The sequence below is a fragment of the Arachis stenosperma genome, chromosome 5 (genome assembly GCF_014773155.1).
Source record: "Arachis stenosperma cultivar V10309 chromosome 5, arast.V10309.gnm1.PFL2, whole genome shotgun sequence".
Classification (NCBI taxonomy): Eukaryota; Viridiplantae; Streptophyta; class Magnoliopsida; order Fabales; family Fabaceae; genus Arachis; species Arachis stenosperma.
Genome location: NC_080381.1, coordinates 128192427 through 128220182, shown reverse-complemented (window position 1 = coordinate 128220182; position 27756 = coordinate 128192427). Strand labels below are relative to the sequence as shown.

Here is a 27756-nt window from a genome sequence, read left to right as displayed (position 1 = left end):
ATGGGTTACCAAACGTCGCCTGGGTAGTCAATTCTACCTAAAATGAGTGTTGTTAGACTCAACCATTATATTGAAGTGTTCCTCCCCAATAGAGTCACCAAATAATTTGGGTGAGTTTTGTAGAAATAGATTAAGTGAAAAAAAATTAAGATGAGAGATTAAGGGTAAGTATACTTGTGAAGAAAATACTTCTATTGATGGCAAATAAGAAACACAAAATCTAAAGATGAGAAATAAAGGTGGAGAACAAGTGTTAAGACATTTACTAATGTCACAAGAGGATGAATGAACTCTTTTCAAGTGAACAATAGTTAATTAATCTTGCCATCGGATGTTCTGGTGGAACACCCAAATGCCAATTTTATGAATTTTTTTTTGAAGTTGATGAACAAAATGAAGAAAAATGAGAAGAATTAGAGGAGACAAAAAATAGATAGGAGTTCTTTGATTTTTCAGAAAAAAAGTCCCCCAAGACAAGTGAGTTGAGCTCCTTTTATAGTGTAAAGTCATTTTGAGGGAGAGTATATTATCCAATGGTTACAATGTAATATTTAGCCTACTCCTTTTATCCCAAAACTTATTATTAAATGTGGTAGTTGGCAGAAAATAATTTTAGATGTTCTCATCATTTCAAGTCTTTTTAACCAAAATTGGGTGTAAGGAGGAAGTTGATCCCCACAAATTAAGTTAAAGTTCTGAACACTGCTCCGGATATCCGTGGTGGGGAGGTGTCTAGGTAAAAAGGTACTCATAACATGTGACATTAGTGAAAGGGCATCTAGTTTGGTTTCTTTTTAACTAGATGACACTCTTTCCACTTCAAATCCAACCAATCCACTTCCAACAATTTAATTTTCACTAAAGAGAAATTTAACTCCTCAAGGTGTTATTTTGGGTTTCATCCTTTTACCCAACACCTCTAGGAAGAACTTGACTCTTTTTTGGTCATATTTTTTTGCCATCTTAAAATTATTTGTATACAAGAAATTCATATTTTTAGTGAACAATCAAGCATTGAGCACAAAAATTGATTTATGAGAAAAACAAACTCAGAGTAGCCATTAATAAATTCAAAACCAAAGAACAAAAAATGATTTATGAACATTAAGGAATGAAGAGTGAACACTGAGCAGTAAGCATTGACGACTCCGAATATGATTTCTGAAGAAAAAAAAACAAAGAACTACAACAATGAGCAGAGTTAAAGCTAATCATTTAGTATTTCAATATGATGTTCGAAAAAAATGAAAAAAAAAAGACAAAGCACAACGAACGAGCAACCATTACCTTTAAGGGACAAGCACGACGGACGAGGCGACCAGGCGACAAGAACGACGAGGGACAACGGGCAAAGTGCGACTGAGCAGCAAGGAGAACAGACAAGGAATAGGGTAATGAGGAGAAGGGATGGAGCACGACGAACAGACAAAGCTCTTGAGTGCGATGGACACCGACAGTGAGAAGAACAGCGACAGCGGTAAAAGAGGCTAGGGTTCTTTTAAGGAAAAGGAAGAGCACCGTTCTTTTTGAGGGAGAAGTGAAGAGAAAGTGAGAAACTGAGATCAATGAGAGGAGTGAAAGGACTTTTTCCTTTTTTTTCTACCAAATGACGCCATTTTTTCTAAAATAGGTCAAGATCCAGTTCAATTTTGGCAAGTTCTCGGCCGGTTCAATCATTTTCAAGCGATTTTTAATTTAACAACTTCGTTTGCTGGATCAAATTGCAAAACCTTCTGGTTTCCAGTTGAATTGGTTCGATCGGCTGGTCTGATCCAGTTTTTAAAATTATGGTCTTACCATGATTTTTTTTAACAAAAAATAACTTATATATATAAGAGTTTAATTTTGATATACTGTCAGTGTATTTTACACAGTTGTGCAATCACATCCATTCTTTTGGATGACCATTCACATGATCAATGTGAAAGATAGTTATTTTTATTGATGCGACGTTACATAATTGAGTACACGTGTAAAACTACTTTACACTGATAGTGCATCAAAATTATAATATAATAATGCTAATTCTAAAATATTTTATTCCGTAGTATATATTTTTAAGGTGTTTGCTTCAGTACGATGATAAATTCATACATACCAATATGATAAAAATGTGGACAAATAACAAAACAACAGGTGGATTATATTATCTACGTCAGCATTTAATTTTTTTAAAAATATATATATCATATCAATACTTTTAGTAGAACACTCTTATAATTTAGTAAAAACAAAAAGGTAGAAACTCAAGTGTAGTTAACTTCATATGAAGTTGATAGTTGAGAAACGTTAATGATTTGATATGTTTGACTAAATTGTCATCTTACAGCTCTCAACTATCAACTTCACATGAAGTTAAATGCATCTGAATTTTTACCAAATATTATCTTTTTATTTAATTTTATAAAAAGATCTAAATATCTTTTTTTATGTTGGACAAAAACTATCATTTAAATTAATCAAATTTTAAAATTCAACGAACTTTAATCTTATAGTTTTAAATTTTAAATAATTTAAAAAATAAAACAAAAACAGTTATTCGTCAACACTAAAGGAGATTGTTTCAATCTTGTTTATGCTCCCCATAAACCTTAATTTCTCATAGTATTCATAAAAAAAAAAAACATCTGAAAAGCTAAAAAATTTAAAGAAGCGCTTCATCTTCACTGAATTTTCTCACCTCATCTTTACACTCTCAAGGAACATCTCTCTCGCTCACAATTTTGAGACTCAAACTTTCTCTTCTCTTTCACTGTCAATAGCCCACTAGAGTCTCGTCTCGTTCACACACACTGACATCTCGTCGTTCGTCTCGTTTCGTCGTCGACATTTTTAGAGCTGTTCATGGTTTGGTTAATCCAAAAACTAAACCTGTTTTTGGGTTAGCCAAAAATAGAATTTGGTTAATTAACCAAATTAGTTTTATGTGATAAAATTGGTTATTAACCGGTTAAAAAATTTAAAAACCAGTTATAAAAATAAAAATCAATTTAAAAAAAAACTGGTTTTTTACATAGAAAAATTGGATTTAAAAAAAAAAATCGATTTTTAACCAGTTAAAAGCCGATTTTTACAAAAAAAATCGGTAAACCAATTTAAACACAAGAGTTGCATAAAATTTGGTTTTAGTTTTAGTTAATTAGTTAAAAATCAGTTTTTAAAATTTGGTTTTGGTTAACGACTTTTTAATAATATGGATATGGTTTTTAAAATTGTTTTATTAAATTGGTTAACTAAAATGTGGTTATAATTTTTTAACCGGTTAACCACAATTTGATTATTTTATGAACACCCCTAGACATTTCAATGTCACGCTGTCTTCCCTGGGATCCTTGTCTCGGGCGACAAAAGCAATTTGTCGGATCGTCGTTGCTCGTCGTCTTCTGATTTCAAGTCCTCGTCGTCGACAATCGTGGGGTCATCGCTTGCTTCATCGCTCGTCGTCTTCTGGTTTTTGGTTGAAAACTAAATGGAGGAGTATGAACAAGATTGAAGTAATCTCCTTTGGTATGGATGAATAACTGAATGTGTATTTATTTTTAAATTATTTAAATTTTGAAATTATAAAATTAAAATTAGTTAACTTTTAAAATTTGTTTAATTTAAATAGGTAATTTTGTCCAACATAAAAAAATATTTTAGGTTTTTTTATAAAATTAAATAAAAATATATTTTTTTATTTTTACTAAATTATAAGCGAATGTTTTCATAAAAGTATTGATATAATATATATTTAAAATAAAATCAAATGCTAACGTCGATAATATAATATAATTTATGTATTATTTTATTATTTGTCTATATTTTTATTGTATCAGTATGTATAAATTTATCGTTATACCAAAACAAACACCTTGCTAGTATTATAGACAACGAGGCCGAATTGTTGAAGTAAGCTAGAAATATTCAAATATGTTGATAGGAACAGCTAATAATGTGGCCAAATTAAATGATGAAAATTTTATTTGCCTTAGAAAAGGATTTCCAACTCTTATTATTAAAGGAGAGGTAGTTTCCAAACTAAAACTAGTTCATAATTTCAATTTCATATATATATATATGATAGATGAAAATCAAAGTAAGCTAGCTTAGGCCTCTTCATTTGCAGACACAGGAATGACCCTAATATAGCTTCCAATGCAGAATCGTGGCCACATCTTTTACCTAAACAAACAAGAAAAATCCATTGGTACGCTGAAACATACACCTTAATTAAATTAACAACAATGTTACAGAATCAGTATAATTTATTATATAGCTTACACACTTTCTCTTCATTTGCTCCTTAATTAAAAAAAAAAAAAAAGAAAAAAAAAAGAAGGAAAGCAACACTTCATTTATTAATTTATTTATACTTGGTTTATTTGTACCAATGGAGATTGATATATATATATATAGTGATGGAGAATCTCCATCAATTAGGCTCATAATGAAGAAAATGAACAAGGATGATGATATAATTAATTACATAGTATGTAGAATGATAGGGGAGTGGGAGAGAATACTTAATTAGGGAACCAAGTAGAAGATGAGGTCATAATTGATGATGTTCATACGGAGAAAGAAGACGAAAGGCCAAACTGAAGGCCCCAGAGCTCAAAAGATCCCTTAACAAAGTCATAGTATCCTCCTTTCAGTGCCAGTGTCTTGTTCACCAATCCATCCCTCACAAATGGATATGTTAGAAGGTTCCCAAGTGAAACATTCACTGCTTCCTGCATTTTCAATTCAATATTCCTAATTTCAGGCACACCATTTCTATATAAAACTATAAATAGAAATGTTTGGTAATAAAACAAAAATAGCCAAAAACAATTAGAATTTGTCTTATTGAATATTTATTAATTATTATAACCATTAATAAATGTTATATAAGACAAATTTTAATTATTTTTTTCTTTTTTTTCTAATATTACTGCTATATAAATAACTATCCTTCTTTTTTAATACAAAATTTAATTTTCATGCATTATCTGCATTGTGTCAGTACAAAACTAACTAATTTTCAAATTCAGTATTTAAAATGTCATCTAAATATATGAATTTAATTAGATAATTTTGTAAAAATTTTTATATTATCAGTGTATCAAAATTTTTCAGTATATTATTTTTTTTTTCTTGTAATTCTTTATTGTCTTATACCTTCTCACAGTGAAAACATTGCTCTGCAAAAGGTGCATCACCATGTTGTGCCTTAACCTTAGTCTTGGCGGGTAAGCCAATTTTGACCCACTCCTCAATAAAATCACTGCACAAGTTAAAGAGAAAATATAAATAAAAAAATATATAGAATGTAAAATTCCTTATGAATCAAAAGTGCACAATAATTTGAATGAAGACTAGTTAGTCCATTTCTTTATACATTCTAATAAAAATGCAAGTTGGCCAGCTAAAATGATTAAAATTGCAACACTGGGTAGTTTATTGTACCAAAAACTGTTAAAATTGAATATTTTTTTATTTTGCTTTCATGGTTATAATAGATGAGAACATAAACATAAATGTAGTGTAATGCAAAAAATAACTTACGTGGAATAGGCTCCATCGTATGGGAAAGACAAGAGTCCCTTAATACCACCACAAGCACTGTGTCCAATGACCACAATTTCGGAAACCTTTGTACAAAAATAACTTGGTTATGCTAATTAGATTTGACTCTTCCTATAATAATCACTATTAATTAAATCAATATCATTTCATTACCTTGAGATGCAGAACTGCATACTCAATAGCAGAACCAGCTCCAGCGTATTTTGTCTGGTACAAAGAAGAGTAAACACCATTAAAATTAACCATCCATTTGAGTATAAAATAATGAAAATCAGAAATGTAATTTAAAACGGACCTGGTCATATGGTGGAACAATGTTAGCAACATTTCTGACCACAAAGGCCTCACCGGGCTGGAAATCTAACACATGAGATGGGCACACTCTTGAATCAGAGCAAGCAAACACCATGAACTGCAAAAACCAAAACCCAACCACCACAAAGTTATTAGCCCAATAATTTAAAAAAAGAAACACTGATGTGAAGCACAATTTTTTATATGAAATTGATGAATAAAAGAAAGAAAAATACCTTGGGGGCTTGTCCTTTGGCAAGTTCACCATACAAAGCAGGGTTCTTGCTGTGGAACAATAGAGAAAATAAAAAACTTAAGGTATAAGAAATAAAAGAAAAGAATAAAGAAATTAAATGTTTAATGAATTAAGTTACTAACTCATATTTCTCTTTCTTGAAGTGAATGAAGCCAGCTTTGATCCTCTCAGAGGCTGCATCAGATGCAGCGATTCCACCGGAAGATGATGTTCCCAATGAAGCTGTTATCTGTTCAACTTTCTCAGCTGCTGTAGCCCTCAGCTCACCCTTCTCCCTGTCACCATTTTTATTTTTTATTTTTTTAATTAATTAATTAATATTCAATCATGATGAAGGTATAATAATACTGTTCTGGAATTTTGCATTGTTCTTAATTGTGTATTTGAGATTTAATTTATTACCTCAAGAGTCTCTGAAGTTCTTCAATAGCCTCCTCGTACTCCTTTCCCATCTCTTCTGTCTTCATAAATCACAAATAAAGAAATATGTGTCAACCTTTAAATTAATAATAAAAATAATGAGTTAAATTAAAGAAACTAAAGTGGGTGAAATCCTTAATTTATGAAATTTTAGCCATATTAGGTTAATAGCTTGATGCTAGCTTAGTAGCATTAAATTTGGTTATGTAAAAAAATATTGCAAAAATCTAAAAAAGATATATTGAAATTGATATGACTTTTTCATAAGTGATGGTGAAAGTATATGAGGAAATTAAAAAATTAGTTTTAGTAAATATTGCAAAACTGATTTATGATGAATAGACCTTTTTCTTTTCTTATGATTAGTTTGGATTTGCTGTATAACCCGCCTTAGAATCCTCCAACAAATAACTAACACACTCTTATAAGTTATAACTATGCTGGCTCCACCATATAAAGCAAAATTTACATTATATAGAATTTAAAATTTTGGTATGAAAAAATTGGTTAATTGTGTGGTGTTGATTGGTGATACATACTAGTGTATGAACATGTCCATGCCACACACCTGTCACTCAAACCTAACTAAGCTACCAATGTGGTGTGGTAGGTCTCTAAAGAAAAAATGAAATGCTGATCCCGTGAGAACTCTTAAATTTTAGAAACTTGATGAAATGTTTATTTTTTATATAGCAACCAAATTAATCTATTATATCTCTTAAGTCCACAGAGAGATCAAATTTTGTAGTATTCTTAGTATGCTATTTAATAATTTTATATTGAGTATGTTAGGTGTACACTAAAATTAATTATTAAAGTCAGTTATTAATATAAAATATATATTAGAATATATATAATATATATTAAAAATAAATTAAATAATACATATATTTATATACAAATATATAACCATTAATTTTAATAACTAATTTTAATATACAAATAATATTTTTAAATTCGGTCGTGTCATGCATGCATATGATTTTTAAGGTAGTTAATTATTATTACCAAAGTAAAAAGCTTTTGACCATTAATAACTAGGATTGGCAACTAATAAAGTCAAGGCGCAAAAACAAATTTGATATTATTTTATAGACATACAATATGGGGAATGACCAAGGAAAAGAATTGATCTTTTTGTTTTATATATATATATATATATATATATATATATATATATATATATATATATAAGTAAAAGAATACGTAGTTTTCACTATATATGTGTCATTATATGTGTTATGTTGAAAATTCGAAATTTCTTTTCGTTTCAATTTTTTTTTTCTCCAGATAATATCATATAAATCTTATTTTGTAACATATGTCAACATATGACTAGAGTCTAGATCTCTATAACAATAATAATAAAAATAATAAGTAATGATAAATAATTATATACTTTTAGTGCATCAATGTTGAATGAAGGTTGTCGAAATAGCCCATGACACACTAACACACATTATAAGCCAAAAGTAGGTTTTTACTGAAATTTAAAAGAAGAAATAATTTCTTTAATTTCATTGTAAAATAATGATTATTTTTAAAAAATTTGATAATCCGAAAATGTAATTATTTTTTTATAAACCAATTAAGAGAGAGAAATTAAAGTAAGAAACTAAACAACAAAAACACAATTTTCATTTGTTGCATATATATATATACCAAGGGCAAAGTTGGGGTGATGATGGGTTGAGCAATAACAGGCCTGTCTTGGATGAGAGGAGGAAAAGAGGAGGAGGAAGACGACGACGAAGGGGTGCCAAGGGCGGCGCAAACGGAAGGGCGCAATGCGGCTCTCCTTACGGAGGTGTTGGCAGCTGGAGAGATGGAAGAGAGACACCAACCGTTAATGGTGGAGGTCGACATTGGTTTGCAATGTTATTACTCAAATTTTGTTTGCTATATAGTATAGTATTGATTGTTGACTAGTATTATTATACTATATGGTCATCAACGTGGCCTATACGTGATTCCATGCACCCTCCCTTATATTGGTGAAATAAGAGGTAGATAATGAAAGTGAAAGCCAAACAAATGAGAGCTTCAATCCTATCCTTGTAGATGAGGTTTGAATGTTGGAGATTAACTACCAAAGAATGACCATAACCCTATGTCACTTTGGATCACCTTTTTCTTGTCACATATATACATACATAACCCTTCTATTTTTTTTATTTTCATTTTCCACCACCATATTCATATTAATTAATGAACGTACATATATCTATTCTCTTGTCTACTACTCACACACACATAAAATTAGGAAATTTTTTTTAAAGTTAATTTCTACATATTGTATTATGAGTGGCATTAGAAGAATTCACCTTTTTTGAGTGCCTAAGAGGGTGTTATGAATGGACATTGCATTGTGTATATAGATATTATCTATGAGATTTTGCGTACGTTAATTCTTATAAGAATAGAAATTGTGGCAATGAGTATTCCAATGGATTTAGAAATTAAGTAATCATTAATAGGTGTAGGGTACGTTTTGTCCCATTTTCTTCTTTTTTTTTTTCTTAAAATAAAATTTGTGTGTGTCATGACATGCAAGCAATGCCGGTTTGCCACGTAGGTGAAAACTATAACCACTTATACCCCATCTGAAAAGCTAAGGGACAAAACATTTTATTGCAATAATATTATTGCTCTACATATAGATGCATCTCTATTCGCTATTTTTGCCACAACTTAGGAGGATCCGTTACATTCTTGCACATAAATCCATACAGTAGGTTGAAATTAATTAAAAAAAATGGAAGTACATATTTTAATACACTATCTTCCACATATGCTTTGGAAGCTAGATAGCATAAACAAAAGGTACTCACACAAGAGTGTATTTAGATGAAAATGATATTAAGTCTATCTACAATCTATAATAGTGTGACATAGTGACATATATTCTAGCCAAAGATTAGATCACTCTACAGTCTACATTTTCCTCTTGCTAATGCTAGCATCTCCTCTTCTGTGCCATATGTGAACTTCAATATGATTGGTGAGATCATGCAGCTGCTAGGAACATTATTGGAGGTTTAATTTTTCCATTTTTCTTTAAGTTATTTGATAAGATCCACACACTCTCATATCACTTAAACTTTGTGGCTTGGTAGAAAAACCTCCAAAAAAAAAAAAGAAAAGAAAAAAAAGTAATAACTTTCAACATCTAGTGCCAAGATTGAAAAAAGAAAGTTATGTGTATGGTCACATGCAGTTTTAACATTCAATAAAAGAAAACAAATTGAAAAATAATTATTCATGTATTTTTATAACCCTTTCTATATCCATAGGTTGAACCAGTGGTTCATATGTGACGGACCTCATAAGGAATGGACTACAAGGATAAAACCCTATCCTTGAATCTTTCAATTTGTGGTTCTCAACATCAAAGTAGAGTTCTTTAATTAGTTCACCTACAATGGTTGAGCCAGTGGTTCACATGTTCTTTTTTGTGACAATTTTTTTTGGGTTTCGAACGGTATCTTCTAACCCAATAAACTAAGAGTTAATTTTTAATGAATCAAAATTTTATTTAAAAATTTGTCATTGGCCAATAAATTATTTTACATACACAAAATAAAATTCAAATACTAAACACTTATTTAAACTAACTTGTAAATTAATCACTAAATCAAGTTAGCTTTTCTTTTTTTTTTTTGTTAACAAAAGGGCTAGAGGCCTAAAACACAGATCAAATGAACTTTATGGGTCAACAATGATATGAGATGCTTTTATTTTTTAGGTCTGATGATATTTTTTTGTTCACATGAAACTTTACCATTCTAGTGGGCTTACATATCAAATACCTCGACACAAACAAGACCCATATCCACAGCTCACGGCCCATTTTTCCAAGTTACAAACAGTGGAAAGAATCTTTAATCGTGTGTGTGAGTGCATAGTATGCGTAAATTTGTGATGTGCAATGATTGGGAGTTGTTCAAATTTATCTTATAAAATAAATAAAGAAATAAAATATATTTGTAATGGAGAAATTTTCTTTATAATCAAGATGTGAGCATACAGTTCCCAATAGCAGACTCATTACGTAAAGAAAAACAGGTGCTCAAAACGGGTTATACAGTGATGCCTATGAATTTGCCTATAAATAACCATGAGAAAGTTCATAAAAAAAAATTTAAAGAAGAACATATACATACTTACCCCAAATTCTTCGAGAGAAGCCTATATATAATTTTTCAAACCCAATAGGTGGCTTTAATTTGTGGTAATCATAACTTATGATATTTGTGATAAAAAGACCAAATATACATTCTCAACATCAATGTTATTTATACCGTTTATTTTCTACATCTTTACTCTACACCTCACTTTTATGACAAAATAATAGAAAAATTTATATTTTTTCCTTTATCATACATAAAAGGAAGGTGCAGAGAATGAGTATAGAAAATGAAGGGTAGAAATAACATTACTGATTCTCCTCCAAATTTTTCAACAAATTCCTTTGTGAGAAACTAAGGGAAACAGCAGTAATAGTAATGCAGTAGCCGCTAGGAACTTGGAAGCAAAATCCAAAGAAGAGAGAATAAAACTTAGGGTTGGTTTTCTCATGAGAAATAATAATGACCAATATGATGTTATATATATTACATACAAATTACGACTATGATAGGGCTATTTGATTTTGATGTCAACATTCAGCGTACACGATGAAGAAATTATGTCGACATTGTTTTATTGGCATGTCTATGTCACTACTTGAATTAATGAATTGTTTGCGGTTAACAGATCGATAATGCATGCATAGCACATGTTTAGATTAACAATTTAATTTAATTTAAATATGAAGTGTATTATTTTCACATGTTTTTGCAAATTTCCTCAGCAAAGGAGAACTCAAGCCGAAGATTTTGGAATTGCATCTATTATGACGTATGTTCTTGTTTTGTCTTGTGAATTAGAGTTTGTGGATATGAGTTTTCTTGTTATGGTATTGGATTATCGATAATTTAGAATAAATGTGATTTGTGATTTTTTTTCGTTGGACAGACTCGATGTCTGCAGAATCACAACAAGATACTAAAATTGCAAGAATTAGGAGAAAAATTACAAATTTAAAAGTAAGATTGAAGGATATTGAATGAAAAGTTAAGGTTGTTGCTGCTCGAGGGATTAGGGATGACAAAACTCTCTGAGATGCGGAGAAGACTATTTCGATTGGAGATCGACTGTGGGGAGTTTTCCTTGCGGGGATGGGGACGGGAAGCAAAATTCTCCCGAGGCAAGTACGGGAATTCCCGCCCTGTCCCCGCTAATCTCCGAAATTTATAAATTTACCTAATTGTCCTTATATATATATATATATATATATATATATATATATATATATAGAGAGAGAGAGAGAGAGAGAGAGAGAGAGAGAGAGAGAGAGAGAGAGAGAGAGAGAGAGAGAGAGAGAGAGAGAGAGAGAGAGAGAGAGAGAGAGAGAGAGAGAGAGAGAGAGAGAGAGAGAGAGAGAGAGAGAGAGAGAGAGAGAGACCATCACCACGTCGTTCTCTATATTCGTGGCGTTCCTTTCCACAACTCTGTCGTCGTGTCTATTCTCCTCTTTGCTGCCGCGTCCCGCACTTCGTCCACTACTCTGTGCTCTAGCTCACCGTGGTGTCCCCCGCTGCGTCATTTTGAAAGAAGTCAGCCTCTTGTCGTTTAGACTTTTTGTATAAAATTTTGTTGCTTTTGTATAGGATGGATACTTTCACCTATATTCCTATGGAAATTAATAATTAGTTAGACAAAGAGATGGGGAATGGGCCCTGTAGAAAATGAGAGTGGGAAGCAATACTCCCCCATGATGGGAACGAGGACAGGGACGGCGAGCAAATCTAAGGGCGAGGATGGGAGTAGGGAGGCATTCTAGTTTAGTGAATTTAAGGTTGTAGGTTTGAATGGTTGAAAGTGTTTCATGTTTCCTGATTATTGAATTGCTGAATGTGTCTGATTATTGACTCTAGTTTAGTGGATTTAAGGATGTAGGTTTGAATGACTGAAAGTGTTTCATGTTTCCTTATTAGTGAATTGTTGAAAGTGTCTGTTGTTCATTGATTGTTGACATTTGGTGCTATTTAAGTTAATTGTTGATAGAAAGAGTTTGTGCACATTCCAGTTATAGATGAACTTTTGTAAAATTTCTATAAAAATCTCTATATATTATGGTTATTTGCTTCTAAAGTTTTAATTTATATTTCCAATTGGTTTATTTGTGGATTGTTGATATGTTCCACTGAACAACAACGCATGTACTCAAGTGATGACCAACATTATCAAGCTGATGTACGGCCATCCCTAGCCCAACTACAAGAAGATCCCCTCTAAAACCAGAGAGCGATGATTTCAGAAATGGGCGGTAATTAATTTTTTTTTAGTTTGTAATCTTTTTAGCAAGTTTATATCTTCTATTTTGATTAACTAATTTTAAAATTTATTTGTACAACTGCATTTTATATGGGACACCTCTCACGATACCCTCGTTAGGAAGATCTACGATGATGATGGCTAGATACTGGTTTAGAAATTCATAAGTTAAAACTCAAGTTTCGTCGTAGATATAATCCTAAACCTGCAAATAACCCTATCAAAGTTTAAAAGATGTCACAAGTTACAAATCAAATAAACGAACATTTCAAATCTTGGATCGTTCTCCCATAAAATTGCAATCGGGTGTACAAGTATTCACTATGAAAAATGGGATTTGGTAGCAATAAACAGAAATTTGAATTACACGAAATTAAAAGAAGCAAAGAAATATCTAAATGACAAAAGAAATTAAATTAAAAGTAATAAATCAATTAACTAGTAAAAGAACGGAAATTCAAATGCTAAAAGAATCTTGACAAGGGTTGAGAGTCAAGGATCACTATCCTTATCATTGACCACAAACATGGTGATTATGAAGAGTTAATCTCACTTAGTCAACCCCTAAACATCAGGAAAAAGTCAAATAGGCATAATTGATCTTAATCAACAAATCCTAACCAACTCACTAATTAGACTTAGTGAAAGGATAGCGTTAGTGGAAACAAAATCAACTAACAATCATAAATCACCAATCAATATCAGATATCAATGACTCAAGGTCACTTAAGTCCTCAATCCCAAGTCAAAAAGAAAAATCTACTCTATAATTAAAGACGACATTTCATTAAACACTTAGAAGGCATATAAACAAAGCATCATAAATTACATGAATTAATGAAATCTACAACTAACCAAAACAAAAATGTAATAGTATCAACTCACTTAAGCATCAATAAACATGAAAATGTCAAATTGCATTAAAAAAATTAGAATTCAACAATTATTTATAAACTAAAAAGTAATAAAATAGAGAAATTAACAAGAGAAATTAGGCAAATTAAGATAGTAGAATAAAAAAATTTAAAGAAAACTACACTAGAATAATATTAAAACCCAAAACTAGAGAGAAATTAAACTAAGAAACCCTAACAACTCTAAAATTCTAGAGAGAGCTTCTCTCTCTAGAATCACCTAAACCATAATAAAACCCAAAATTATGACTACTTTTTTGATCCCCTTGAATTCTTGCTTCAAATGCTTTAGAAATGAGTTGGATTGAACCCAAAATGGATCAGAAATCGCGAGCCATGTGTTCTTTTAAGTGAGTCACGCACTGCAAGTCGTGTGTACGCATACGCACAATCTGGCAAATTTCCAAAACTCATATTCTTCATAAATTCTTTACTTTTACACGCTTTCTCTCCACCTTTTCCAAGTCATTCTTACCTTCTAAATCTGAAATCACTCAACAAATACATCAAAGCATCGAATGGGATAGAGGTGAATTGAATTTTGACAATTTAATGGTCCAAAAAGCATATTTTTAACAATAAATCATAATTAGGAAAAATTCTTAAAAGCATGCATTTTTCATAAATAAGTGTAAGATAAGTTGATAAAATTCACTCTTTTCAACCCAAAAAATCATCATAAAATATGAATTTATTATACGACCATCAAATGGGTCGGCGGCAATAACAGATGCTAAAGAATGTTCATGAGGGGCAAGACTATCTGATGACCTTGCTCTGACTGGGAATAAAGAAGGCTCTGTTAGTTCACTGGGAGACTGATGAGGGGTTCGGGCATTAGCGTCTCACTAACATTGCTAATAAGACAGGCCAGATTGTTTAAGTATACCGGCGGCTCAGCAACCTTCATCAAGACTAAGGCCACACTGGTACATAGTATCCTTAATTTTGTTATTAACTTAGTTATATTCTTTTACATATCATTACTTGGCATCCTAAACATATACAATATGTGTAGTTGAAGTCATTGGATTACGATGCGATATTGGCGAAGACGTTCAAGTACACCCAACGTTGAAGGAGAACAAAGCGATATTTAATGATCAGTGGTCTCAGAATCATTATGTGAGTAAAGATACATCTGATCTTCTGATATAAAATTAGAGATTAACTATATAGTTGTCGTACTAATCACAATAACATGTGTTATACAGGAGTCTTACATGTAGAGACTAAAGGTCGTGACTCAGCAATCTCAGTAAAGTGGGGAGGACGTCACCGATGGATCTACAATTTTAATCGTTGATCCGATGCGGTTTGAGCGCCGTATAAGAACCATATATAGGGGCTGGAGTCATTCTTCACCAGAAGCCTTCGAATCTCCACGTTTAGACCATCATCTGTCCTTCTCTAAGAATGCTTCTTATGTTTAGAAAAGTATTAGGATGACACATCAAATTCAAAAAGAGGATTTTTTTTTTGTGCATTAGCTCTCTTAATCATTTCTTTCAATTTGATTCTTGGTGAAAAGAAGGGCTGTAACGAATTAGCTGTCCTACATCCACATTTCAAATACTGACCTTACTATTGATGATCTTTAGAGAGATGGTTGCTAAAATTTGCATGAGATATACACCATTATACTAACCCTGCTAATTTGTCTTTAAATATTTTTTTATCATCCTGATGTGAAATCTGGGGACATATTGAGTTGGGGATGGGATGTATCAACTTCAAAAATTTTCTCTTCTAGTAGTGGTTACTTATGATTTTACAAGCATAAATATAGTTGGGAGGAGATTGATAATTGACTTTGGTTTTGGAGGACTCATATATCTGAGAAATTTAAATTTTTTATTTAGCTTGTATCTTTAATGGTCTTTCCACCTCTGTTTTTAGACATTATTGTGGGCTTTCTATTTTTGACTTGTGCCCACGTTATTCCCTAGCTCCGAAAATCGTCTTTCATTGTTTGCGTGATTGTCCAAAAATTAATACAATTTGACAAAATTTACAGCTTAACAATATTCATTGCCCATTTTTAAAATAGTGAATAATTGAAAGTAAGAATATGAATACTACTCTTTTTTTCTTTGGTCTTTGGTGAATTTAGAGAGACCAGAATAGTGATATTTTTAATCCTACAAAATCTTGGCCTTTAAGTAAAGTGCTAACTTTAATCTTAGCCTCTAATAAAAAATTAAACTCTTTGTTCACAAAATTTAATGTTGTTCGTTTATTTTGTCCGATTTCATTTTGGTCTCTTTCTTCTTGAGAGTTGTTTAAGATTAATAGTGATACTAGTATCTATGACAATTCTACTGATTTTGACAGTGTAATTAGAAAATTAGATGGTGCTGACACTATAGTTGTCTTGGAATAATACCACTAAAAATGGTGTTTTGTTGTGAATTTTTTATTATTTGGAGAGATTTATTTTTGGTTTGAAAGATAGAGCACAAGTAGATTTTTTTATAAGATGGATTGTTTAAAAATTTTTTTTATAGTTCAGAACGTTTCACCAACATTCAAAATGCGGATCATGTCTTAGTTTCTAAATTTTATAAGAGATAATGTAAGATAATTTAGAGATCGGCCAACTATGTTGTAGATGCTATGGCAAAATTTGGAATAGTGAACAAAATATCTCACACGAAGTTGTTGGAATCTTAGGATGAATTTCGTACCCTGCTTAATAAGGACTTAGGGTGTGTTTGGCAAATCCGTTTGAGAGGATAAAAGTGTGTTAAAGTTCTTTGAACGCTGTATTTTAATGTTTGGCAATCTTTTTCTTCTAAATGCATAAGTGATTTTGCAGCTTAAAAGCACGTTTACTAAAAGCAAAAAATTGTTGCTTCTGCGTTCACTTCAACGTGAGTTCACATTTTATTATTATTATTATTATTGGTGTTTTCCAAAAGAGTTTTCATATTTGTTTTATTATTGGTGTTTTTCAAAAGAGTTTTCATATTTGTTTCAAGTCATTTCAAATATTTTAAATTTTTTTCAATTTTTAGTTTTTTTTTTTATATTTTAGCTGTTTTATTAATTTTGTTATTTTAATTCTATTATAATATAAATTATTGATCTTATTAAAAATGATAAAGTAAATAAAAAACTAATCATACATAACAATGGAATCATAAGTAATAATTAATAATAAATAAAAGAATACTAAGATTACTAATAAAATTATAGAATATGTTTTTGTTTGACATTGTAAAATTTATTATTATAATTTTTGTTCATTGTTTATTATTCTAATATGTTATAATATGTATTATTGTTCCTATTGAAAATGATAAATTAAATAAAAAATTAATTATAAATAATAATAAAAACATAATTAGTAAAAAATTAGAATCTAAAATAGTAAACAAAATAAAATTACTTAGAGTACTCATAAAAAGTACTAAAATATATTATTTTATATCTTATTTTTAATTTAATAAATAAATATTAATTTTTATTAAAAAATTATAATAAACTAAAATAAAATTTTATAAAAAATATTATATAAAAAATATACTAAAAAAAGTATAAAAAAGGATTAAATATATTAAAAAATAATATTATAATTTAATATTATATTTTTTTAGTAATTAACTAATTATCTATCTAAAAGTGATTTTAACTAATATTATCCAAACAATTTCATTTTATCAAAATCAATTTTAGTATAAAATTGCCAAATAAAAATCATGTTGACACAAACTCATTTTTATCCAAAATCAATTTTACAAAATCACTTTTATTCAAATTCCAGTTTGGCCAACTCTAATCCAAACACACACTTAATTGCTGTCTTTTAGGCGACTTTTCTCTCCGTTTGTTTTTTTTTCATGTCTAATCACAAAAAAAATTATTAGTACTCACTACTGACGTAAATTTTTTATCGCAAATTTTTATTATTTTTTAAACTATTTTTGTCCTTGTTATTTAAATTTTTTAAATTTCTCATTAATGACCATCAAAATAAACAAGAGAGATAAAATTTTGTACACTTAATTTCTGTAAATTTACTGATAAATCAGGTCATGTCCAAACTTTTTCAAATAATTGGGATTATAATGTTTAATAATATTAATCCCATTATAAAAAAAAGGAAAAAAAAAATGGAAGAACACTCAAAATGGAGGGAAGGTTCTTCCCATGCCGTTGAGAGTAGCACAGAACCCAACCAAGTCTTGCCTGTACGGTAAATATGACCTCCTCTTATCCACTCTCCTCATCTCTCTATTCCTCACATACAACGCCTCGTGTGCCGACACTGCCGCCGGCGACCTTTTTCCGGTGAATCCGCCGCCGCCGCTTCCACCGCTGCACTCCTCTTTCGATTTCACATTGGCTCCTTTCTTCTTTACTTTCTTCTTCTTTTCTTTCTTCTCCTTTTGCTCCTTCTTGGACGAACCAAACCCTGACAAAAAGAATGACGGCGATGCCGACGGCGTCAAGAAAACCAAGGTGTTCTTTCCGTCGCTTTTGCTCCGCCGGAAAAAATCTAGAATCTTCCACCTCTTCGCCGGCGACGGAGACGATCCTGTCGAATTGCTCTTCTTGCATCTGCTCGGTGATGCCTGTACCGGATTCGGAGTCCACACGCAGTACGTTCCCGGTGGAATTCCGTCCAGATCGTCGTCCACCTCCGACGAAGACGACGACGACGGAGGATCGCGGCTGCTCCGACGATTCTCCGCCTCTTCGCCTATCAACAACTCCTCCATCGAAAATCGAATATCCTCCGCGCCAGAATTCCTATCACCTTCGCCGTCTTCATCGCCGTTAGCTCCTCCGCCGCATTCCGGCGGAATTCCAGCGAGATCTTGGTTGAAGACTGGGAAAACAGGACCGTTGAAGCGATCAAAGAAAACGCCTTCAGCGGCCTTTCGAAACGCTATGAACTCGAAATCGGTGTCGTCATTTTGGAGATGGTCTTGGTGGTTGTAGTTTGGGGAAAGATCGGTGTCGTTTTGAGGAGGAGAGTAGTGCTCTCGTGTAATTTGATCAGCGATGTGTGCGAGTTTGTGAGAAGAGTAAGTGCTGAAGCTTGGGCACACAAGAGAGTACTCCTCGATCTCTTCTTCTTGTTTCCGCATTTCTATAAATTCCTCAGTTTCTCTCGGTTTTTCTCTTAAATTTTAATACAAGATAAAAGAGAATTAATTGTGTTCCTTTTCGCTGTGGGGTTTTCTAAGGAATGAGGAATGAGTTGGTGCATATTTATATTGAAAAAAGACGAAGATCAAGAGGAACTTCAGATAGAAGGTAAAGACTAAAGTCACAGCACTAAAATATTGTAGCTACTACAATGGATGGGAAATGGATGAGCTCCTGTTTAAACAAAAAAATTTTAAATGGATCCTTTTAATTTTTTTTAATAATTGAGGAGGTAAAGTGTGATTTTTTACTGTTAATTTTATCAGTGAAACCAAGAATAAATATGAGAGAAAGAGAACAATAAAAGATTAAAAATCACACTTTATAATTTTAATTTTTTTTAACAATTAAGAAGATTCATTTTTCAATAAATACGCTCTTGTTTAAGAAATCATTATTTTTTTAAATATCTCATCTCATAATTATTAAAAAAAATTTCATAATTTAGAATATATTTTTTACTATTATACTAAATATATACTAAAATTAATTATTAATATAAAATATATATATTAAAATAAATTAAATTACATATATTTATATATAATTATATAATGATTGATTTAGTATTAATTTTTGGTGTGTAAATAATACTTTTTTTAATATTTATTCTAATATATTGATATGTCATAAATATCAAATTTCATTATTCTTTTTATTATTCTCACAAAAAAATATTTTAATTTATGAAAAATGTTATATATACAAAATAATTAACTTTTTGTTTAAAGATAAAGAAACTTAAATTCGTGACTTCTAAATGAGTATGAAAAAATTATACCGTTTGAACTATACTTCGATAGCATAATTAACTATTATATATTGTTAAAATTATTTTTAATATATATTTTATATAAGTGTTATTGATTTTTCGCGTAAAATGTATTCTGATAATAATTACACATTATGTTACAGGCAGTGGCGGAGCTTAGTTCAGACAAGGGGTGGTCATGGCCCCCCAAACTTTTTATAAAAAAATTAGTAGTATTTTTTCAAAAGATAAAAAATAATTCAATTGGTTTAAATACTTTATTATGACTTAAAGTACTCAATAAGTTCAATAAATAACACTTTCTCTATCTTTAAGTTTACATATAAAAAATTAGATATTTTTTATTTATTTAATTTAATATTATTTTATATTTTATTATTTATTTAATTTAATCTTTTATATAATAAAAAATAATAGAATATTCAATAAGTAATAATATTATTGTATTTGTATAAATTGATAAAAAAATTCAATAAATATTATAAATTTTAATATTTGTCCTTCTAACTTCTTCTTTAAATATTCTACAGGATATATATTCAAATTTTTATATAAAATAATAATAAAAAATCAAAGAATTGATGCATTTTTTAAGAGGAAGGCTAATATTTAAGAAGGAAAACATATAATTTTTACAGTATCAACACCTGTAGATAATTCTTCTACTTTAATGAATCACGAAAAAAGTGAGATGCAACCTTTAAAAGTTCAAAAAGTTACCTTAATTTTTTAGAACGAGACGCTGAAAAACAGCTTTAAATTTGGCAATATCACCCAAACTAGAGAGATTAAATTAGACGAACTTATCTTAAATGGGTCCATATCAAAAACATTTTGACAATTATCTTCTATGTGACCCAAAATTTTGTTTTAATTTCCGCCGCTGGTTACAGGCAATCTCTATGTACATTAATTACATTAGATACACTAATAAATTGATGCACTTTGATGCCAAGTGATTTGAGTTTTTTAAAAAAATTCATATTTTTAATATGAGAGAAAAGAAAAACAACTTTTATAAAATAAAAATTATTTATAATAATCGTGATGTAAAAAAAATTAAAGTTTGAAACTTTAGCTTTACATATGGTTTCAACAAGAGAACTAATTTGAACGTAGCTTCTATATAAGTCAGTTTGCTACTTTGCTATGTGATTAAGACTTGAGAGAGGGACTTGTTTGAACCCAAGATGTACTGTACCAAATTTAACTGAATACAAAGTTCAAAGAAAATATAGCTATATTATAAACATAAATTGGGTTTAACTAACAACCAATGAGCCATCAACCATTGTTAGCAAAACCGTATAAATAATATATGTACGGGTTAGAATAATAAATGGCACTTTGTTTTAACATTTTCTGATGTGAACATAATTCCAAACCGTACCAGAGAGGGAGCTAATAGCAATCATCTGGAATTTTCCAACTTTGTTAGTATTGATTCCACTACTTAAAGTGCATGATTACGAAAATTACGTTTTACAATATGTGTTTGCGTGCGCGTGTGGTGATTTAGGGACAGGTAAGGTGTGTGAAATAAATGACACCACTATTTTGGGGGCCAAATGGAGGTCCCAATCAATAGCGGTGGGATATTAAATTAGGTGTCCTCTTACATTACATACGCGTGTCACACACAAATGCAAAACTACTAGCAGTAGCAAATTGCATAGCATATGGATCATAGATGGTTATGCCGTTTCTAGGTTATTATTATTATTTGGCCACTACAAGACATTAGAGGTTGTTCGATCCATGGAGCACCTTTAAATATACTGCACTAGATTTTTATTTTTTATTTTTTTATGTTGTTAACAAGTATTTTTAAAAAATATTGAAGGTAAACTGTCTGAATATAAAATGCAAGTTTAATGTAATTTATTAAAGTTTTATGTGTCTTAAAATTGAAAACAACATCTTTTACTAAATCCTTACTTCTCCTCCTGTATGATATCGTTATTAATTTATTGCCCGTTCTTGAATGTTTACGTGGATTAATTAAGAAAATATTAGAATAATATATTGTGCATGCCTTCAAATAATTTATTAATAATTTTCTGTCTGTTATATTTTAATAATTAATAAATAGCCCATTTCCTGGCATATACATATACTAGATTATCACGCAATAATGCTTCATTGTATTACATTACGCTTAACCTTCTTAAATAAAAAAATATATATTTTGTCCTCTTCCATTCTCTGGAGTTGAGGGATTTCCGGAATTTTTATTATTTTTAATTATCAATAGGCTGCATCAAATTTTGTTCATTTATAGCCATGTTGTGCAACAATATTAAAGCTCAAACCAGATATGCTGCATTATATTGTTTATTGACTCTATACAATTTTAAAATTTGAGCTCAAGCTTCTTGTTGTCCGATTCTAACATGGTCTATTCCCTCACAAGTCACAATCATACTTTCTCATTTTAAAAAAATTTAGCATAACACTTATACACAAATAGAATTCATAAGTTTAAAAATATATATATATATATATATATATATATATATATATATATTTATATAAAACTAATTCCAAATTCAGAATTTATAGGTTACCATAAAATAAGACATAATTATAACAGTATATTGTTCTAAAAATACTGCATATATATTAAATTGATAAGCTTTTTTTTTTTCTTTATATTGTCCCGGGTTTGATCTGTTTAATTAAGTAGGCAACTAAAAATATCTAAACCCCAAACCCATTAAACAAACCCAATAATTAAATGTTGCCAAACACAATCCACCCCACACCATTTCCAGCCCTAACTCTTCTGGAAGATGGTTGTTATGATTCTCCACATCCCGCTAATAATTTCCACCCTTTCATGCCACATTAATGTTAATTCCCCATTCTTGTTCTCAAGTGGCGGCAACTTCTTTTTCTGCCAATACTGGCGTCACATCTATGTACTATATTAGGTGCATCATATTATTAACGTTTTTTTATTTATAGTTTATTTCTCTATTTAAAAAACATGTAAAACATATATATAAATGTATAAACATACGTAATAATTGATTTAATTTCTAGAGTTTATAAGGTATTTTTATCTCAATTGCGTAATATATAAACATACGTAATTAGCTATATATATACTTATAGTATAGTTAACATTAATATATTGTGAATACCAACTTGAAGACTAATTTGAAAGTTAGCAGCCACGTGACTTCTAGAAAATTTGCTTCAATAATCCTCGTAAAGAAAGAAAGTAATAATTGTTTTGAACTTTTGATATAATAATCAGATCATACAAAAAATTTAAATTGAATCCTAGCATATTTATTTAAGTGAATTTTTTGGTGACTAAGATAATAATATTTAAAAGTGACTAAAGATTGACTTACAAAATTAAAAATTGACATGTGAAATAACTGATTACAATAAAAATCATTTTAGGAGTACGTTGTTATGAATTACATTAAAAATAGAAAAGCTAAGTTATAAAGAATAAAAAAAATATACCAAATTAAAGAAAGAAAAAGAGTTTAAAAAACTGTGAAGTTAATAAAAATGAGATTTTTTATTTAAATAAATATTTTATTTATTAAAATAAATAATTATAAAAATTATTATAAAAATATGTCTCTCAATCTTATCTTGTTTATATTATAAATCTGATAATTATGAATATATTTCGTTTATATTATAAACGAGATATATAACATTTGAAAAGGTATATTTATCTTGTTTATAATGTAAACAAGATACATTTATAATTATTTCGTTTATAATGTAAACGAGATATGCGTATTTGTAAAATAAAATTATAATTTTAAAAAATAATAAAAAATATTAATAATTTAAATTAGATAAAACTTTTAAAAATAGAACGTTTCAAATAATAGAAAAAATAGGTGATTTCAAATAATAGGGATAGTTTCAAAATAACAAATAACATATGTGGGTTGGTTTCTAAGAAAATAATGTGTTGATTTTGAATAGACAGTTTTAAATATGTGTATTCAGTGCCCATTAATTAGTTAAAATCGTCTATCTTTTTTGTTATTTTGAAATTGTCCTTGTTTTCTATTATTTAAAACCGTTTATTTTTCTTATTATTTAAAATCGTCCATTTTAAGAGTTTGGTCTAATTTAAATTATTAATATTTTTTATTATTTTTAAAAATTATATTTTTATATTTACAAATACTCATTTATACGATAAACGAAATCATTATAAATGTATCTTGTTTACAATGTAAACGAGATATATTCATAATTATCTCATTTACAGTGTAAACGAAATAAGATTGAGAGACATATTTTTATAATAATTTTTATAATTATTTATTTCAATAAATAAAATATTTATTTAAATAAAAATTTTATTTTTATTAACTTCACAACTTTTTTTATCTATTTTTTTTCTTTTCGTGTATTTATTTTTTTATAATTTAATTTTTTTTATTTTTAACGTAATTTACAAAAATATATTTTTAAAATAATTTTTATTATATTTAATTATTTTACATGTTAACTTTTAATTTGTGAATCAATTTTTTGCCAACGTTCAACACTATTATTTTGGTCACTAAAAATTCTTCATTTATTTAATGTAATTTGCATTTAACAATTGGATTATTAATTATTATATTGTTATTGTGTATGTAAAGATTCCCTTTAATCTTTCACATTCAACGTTGACCTTGGGTAAAGCAAATATGCAAATGATGAAGAATAAAGTTTTCCACAAGCAGGCAGCAGGCAGCAGCCACCATTAATTTCCCAAACAGATTCGTATATGAATGTAGTTCAAGTCCTCTTTGATTCATTCTAGAATGAATATCGAATAAAATAGTAATTAGATACTATAACATAATACTTTACACTGCGATCATATGTAATGTACGTAGACATTTTCTAGAAGAAAATCATGCATGTTATGGACGAATATGATAAAGTACTGCAAGTAAAAAAAAAAAAAATGAAAACCTTGCTTGTGAAGAAACCAAATAATTGATGAATGCGTCCAAGTTGAGGTTGCACGTGTCAAATTAAACCAATTAAATTATATTATGTACTATAATGGATACTACATTAATTAGATTTTTTTTCTTACATATTGGTATAATCTTGGTGTAATACTCAATCATTGGATTTTATGGTATTTTTTGAAATTGTGAGAACAGTACAATACGCCCCATTTGTATTGGATATTTTAAATTAAAATATCCAATACAAAGGGGGCGTATTGTTAATACAAGAGGGGCGTATTGTACTGTTCCCACAATTTCAAAAAACACTATAAAATCTAATGATCGAGTATTATACCCCAATTTTTTTAATATACAAAAAAATTAACCTAATTAATTAATACTACAATTTTCAATTTTCAATTTTCTGTGATGACTGATGAGGTAGTACAATGGACTTTTACCGCATGTTAATAAGTCAATTATGTATTTGGAATTTTCCTGATAGTGATGGTCATTAGATAAGGGACAAAATGATATTTTCAGGGAGACGGGGGTTCGTTGTTATTTTATTACTATTAATATATGCACACCAACCGCTGCCCATTTTCTAGCCCTCTAGAACCTGGATACTTAAAAGATAGTGTAATAATTTGGGCAATTTACTCATTTAAATTTTTTAAAAAATTACGTTATCAGATTATAAACTTTTAAATAGAAAAAATTTAGATAGAGAATGAAAATATTAAATAATATAAATAATAGATATATTAGATGGTTATTTTTTTATTTAATATATTTATACACAATTAATAATAACTAGATGTTCAATTCACTAAATGTGTAGATAATTATTCTAATATTAAAGTTTAAAAGATAATTTAGAAGTAGAGTATTTTTTTATTTTATTGGGTCAATTTTAGAATCTATTGTTCATATTATTTACAAAAATCATTATTTACCTATCAAAATATTTTTAAATATTCACACGTAAATACAACTTTTGCAATACTCACATAATAAGTTATAACTTAAATGGCATAGTTGTTCCATACTTACATAAAAGGTCGTTGGTTCGAATTTTCTTATCTTTAGTTAAAAAAAAATTACGATAAATGGTGTTCATGTAAAAATTACTACATCTTGTAACGATTTATAAAAAAAATGGTAGTTCATAAACTATAAATAAGCAATAATTTATATAACTAAATTCAACATTTCATAAATAAAGGACTATATATTCAACTTAAAGAGTTTTGGTGTAAGAGAGGGACTACACAAGTTACAATATAACATTATACACAAGAAACTAAATATTCTTTGTAAAATTTAAAAAGCCTTATACACATGTACATAAAGTCCCGTACAAAATGAAATAAATATCTAAAAAACAATAAATTAGTTTTTTTTATGATTTAAAATTTGGAGTTGAAACAAATTTTATAAAATTAATTTGAGAGTTTCGAAAATCGTGATTGAATTAAAATATTAAATGTTTTGATTTGTCTTTTTTTTTTCTAAAAAACTCAAACTCTCTCAAACTTCTTTCTCTATCAAACTTTGAAAATTCTCCAAATAAATAATTCGCTATTACCTCAAACAAATTTTATACTCATGTCATTTTCGAAGAAACTATTAGAAGGTGCTGCAATTTTTTCACGCACTAATTTCTTTATGAATCGCTACAGAATATAGCGGTTTCTGTACACACACCATTCAACATAAACACAACAGGGTGAAGTAGTTTACGTGCAACCTAATCCATGGAAGGGTGTTGCAGTTTATATATAATTGCAAAAATTACATTTACGTTTGAATATTTAAAAAGTTATAATTTGGTAGTATATTTCTCCAAACAATTTAAATGAGTAAATTGTCCTAATAATTTAAAGAAATTATTGCATTTTGTATTAAGTTGTGTTGGTTTAATGCTTAATTTATTAATTTGTTTAAACATTAAGGATTAAAAGTTTAAATAGAAATGTTTTGTATCTAAGTGATTTTATCAATCAAGTCTAATCAAGTGATTTAGAATCACTCATTATTTATAACCGACTTTAATGTAAATTTTTTTTTGTTCATTCCTCTTCAATGTGAACCTTTTTTTTATTCCTCTGTGTTTTTTTATTATTATTTTTTTTTCTTTGGATTTTTGTTTTCTTCTTCGATTTCTTTGTGTTCTTCTCGAATTTTATTCTCATTCTTTTCAAATTTTCGATCTGCATTTATCTTTTTTAATCGAATAGTGTAATTAAAATTGTTTAGGTTTTGCGTATTTCAAAACAATAAATATTTCAAGTTCCAATCAGTTGAATGAGAGTAATTTGGATTATTCTTCTAAATCGAATCAAGTGGATGAGGTTTGAATCGTTCTTAATTTTATCTAGTTTCATTCTTCAATAATTTTGAATGTAATGAAATGGAATCAAATGCAATTGAATAAAAAGTGATCATGAATAATTTCATTTTTCTTTGCTAAAATTAGTGTTGTTTATGAATTTGAATTTGGATAGAATGCAGGAATTTCTGAATCTATAAAATGCACAACTTTCTGTTCATTTGTTATTACACAATGGTGTTGTTATAATAATATTTGGTTCATTTGCAGTTCAGGTGTGTTGTCGATAAACAATTTGTCCCAAAAGTTGGGATGACTTTCAAGATATTGAATAGAATGGAATGGAATCTAATGCAATTGAATAAAGTAATAATGAATAATTTCATTCTTCTTCGCTAAAATCAGTGTTGTTTATGAATTTGAATTTGGATAGAATGCAAAAGTTTTTGAATTTATAAAATGCTTAATTTTTGATTCATTTGTTAGTATACAATGGTGTTATTATAATAATATTTAGTGAATTCTACTATGTAGAAGAGGATGTCATTCTATATGCGTAAAAATGTGGTGTAAAATATGATTATGTGATAAGTGTCCCACTAAAAGGCAAAATCTATCTTTATTCTGTCTGTCTACAAACTTGTTACAGTATAGTTTCACGTGATGAAACTGATAAACAACTATGATAATGTGAAATATTAGTAGTAATTATGTTTGCATAATTATGGGCTTGTAAGTTGAGCTTT

General features: G+C 29.1%; 2 protein-coding genes and 1 long non-coding RNA gene across 4 annotated transcripts; all 3 read right to left on the bottom strand.

Annotated features, from left to right (window-relative positions):
- Positions 1-3935: 3935 nt before the first annotated feature.
- Positions 3936-8495, bottom strand: LOC130981786 (carbonic anhydrase, chloroplastic-like). Of its 2 annotated transcripts, none has more exons than XM_057905489.1 (10): positions 8183-8495; positions 6503-6561; positions 6223-6375; positions 6081-6129; positions 5846-5962; positions 5704-5757; positions 5530-5615; positions 5143-5248; positions 4506-4715; positions 3936-4164 (listed from the first exon to the last, which is right to left on the bottom strand). In XM_057905489.1, the coding sequence occupies exons 1-9, from the start codon at positions 8384-8386 to the stop codon at positions 4551-4553; spliced, it is 993 nt and encodes a 330-aa protein (XP_057761472.1). In that variant the 5' UTR covers positions 8387-8495; the 3' UTR covers positions 3936-4164; positions 4506-4550. The 2 variants fall into 2 exon arrangements, with proteins under 2 accessions (XP_057761472.1, XP_057761471.1); XM_057905488.1 differs by having other exon boundaries at positions 4557-4715.
- A 629-nt stretch (positions 8496-9124) lies between these two features.
- LOC130979481 (uncharacterized) lies at positions 9125-11085 on the bottom strand. The gene is made up of 2 exons (XR_009086652.1): positions 10688-11085; positions 9125-9642 (listed from the first exon to the last, which is right to left on the bottom strand). It is a non-coding gene; the product is annotated as an uncharacterized LOC130979481 (long non-coding RNA).
- Positions 11086-17853: 6768 nt separating this feature from the next.
- Positions 17854-18989, bottom strand: LOC130983052 (uncharacterized). The gene has a single exon (XM_057907225.1). The coding sequence runs from the start codon at positions 18906-18908 to the stop codon at positions 17940-17942; it is 969 nt and encodes a 322-aa protein (XP_057763208.1). The 5' UTR covers positions 18909-18989; the 3' UTR covers positions 17854-17939.
- Between the last annotated feature and the right edge of the window lie 8767 nt (positions 18990-27756).

Excerpts from the sequence above, each read along its gene's own strand:
- LOC130983052 (XM_057907225.1), bottom strand. The coding sequence starts at position 18,908 with ATGCGGAAACAAGAAGAAGAGATCGAGGAGTACTCTCTTGTGTGCCCA.
- LOC130981786 (XM_057905488.1), bottom strand. The coding sequence starts at position 8,386 with ATGTCGACCTCCACCATTAACGGTTGGTGTCTCTCTTCCATCTCTCCA. Across the intron at positions 6,376-6,502 it reads GAACTTCAGAGACTCTTGAG|GGAGAAGGGTGAGCTGAGGG; the intron begins GTAATAAATTAA and ends AAATGGTGACAG. Across the intron at positions 6,130-6,222 it reads TTCAAGAAAGAGAAATATGA|CAAGAACCCTGCTTTGTATG; the intron begins GTTAGTAACTTA and ends ATTGTTCCACAG.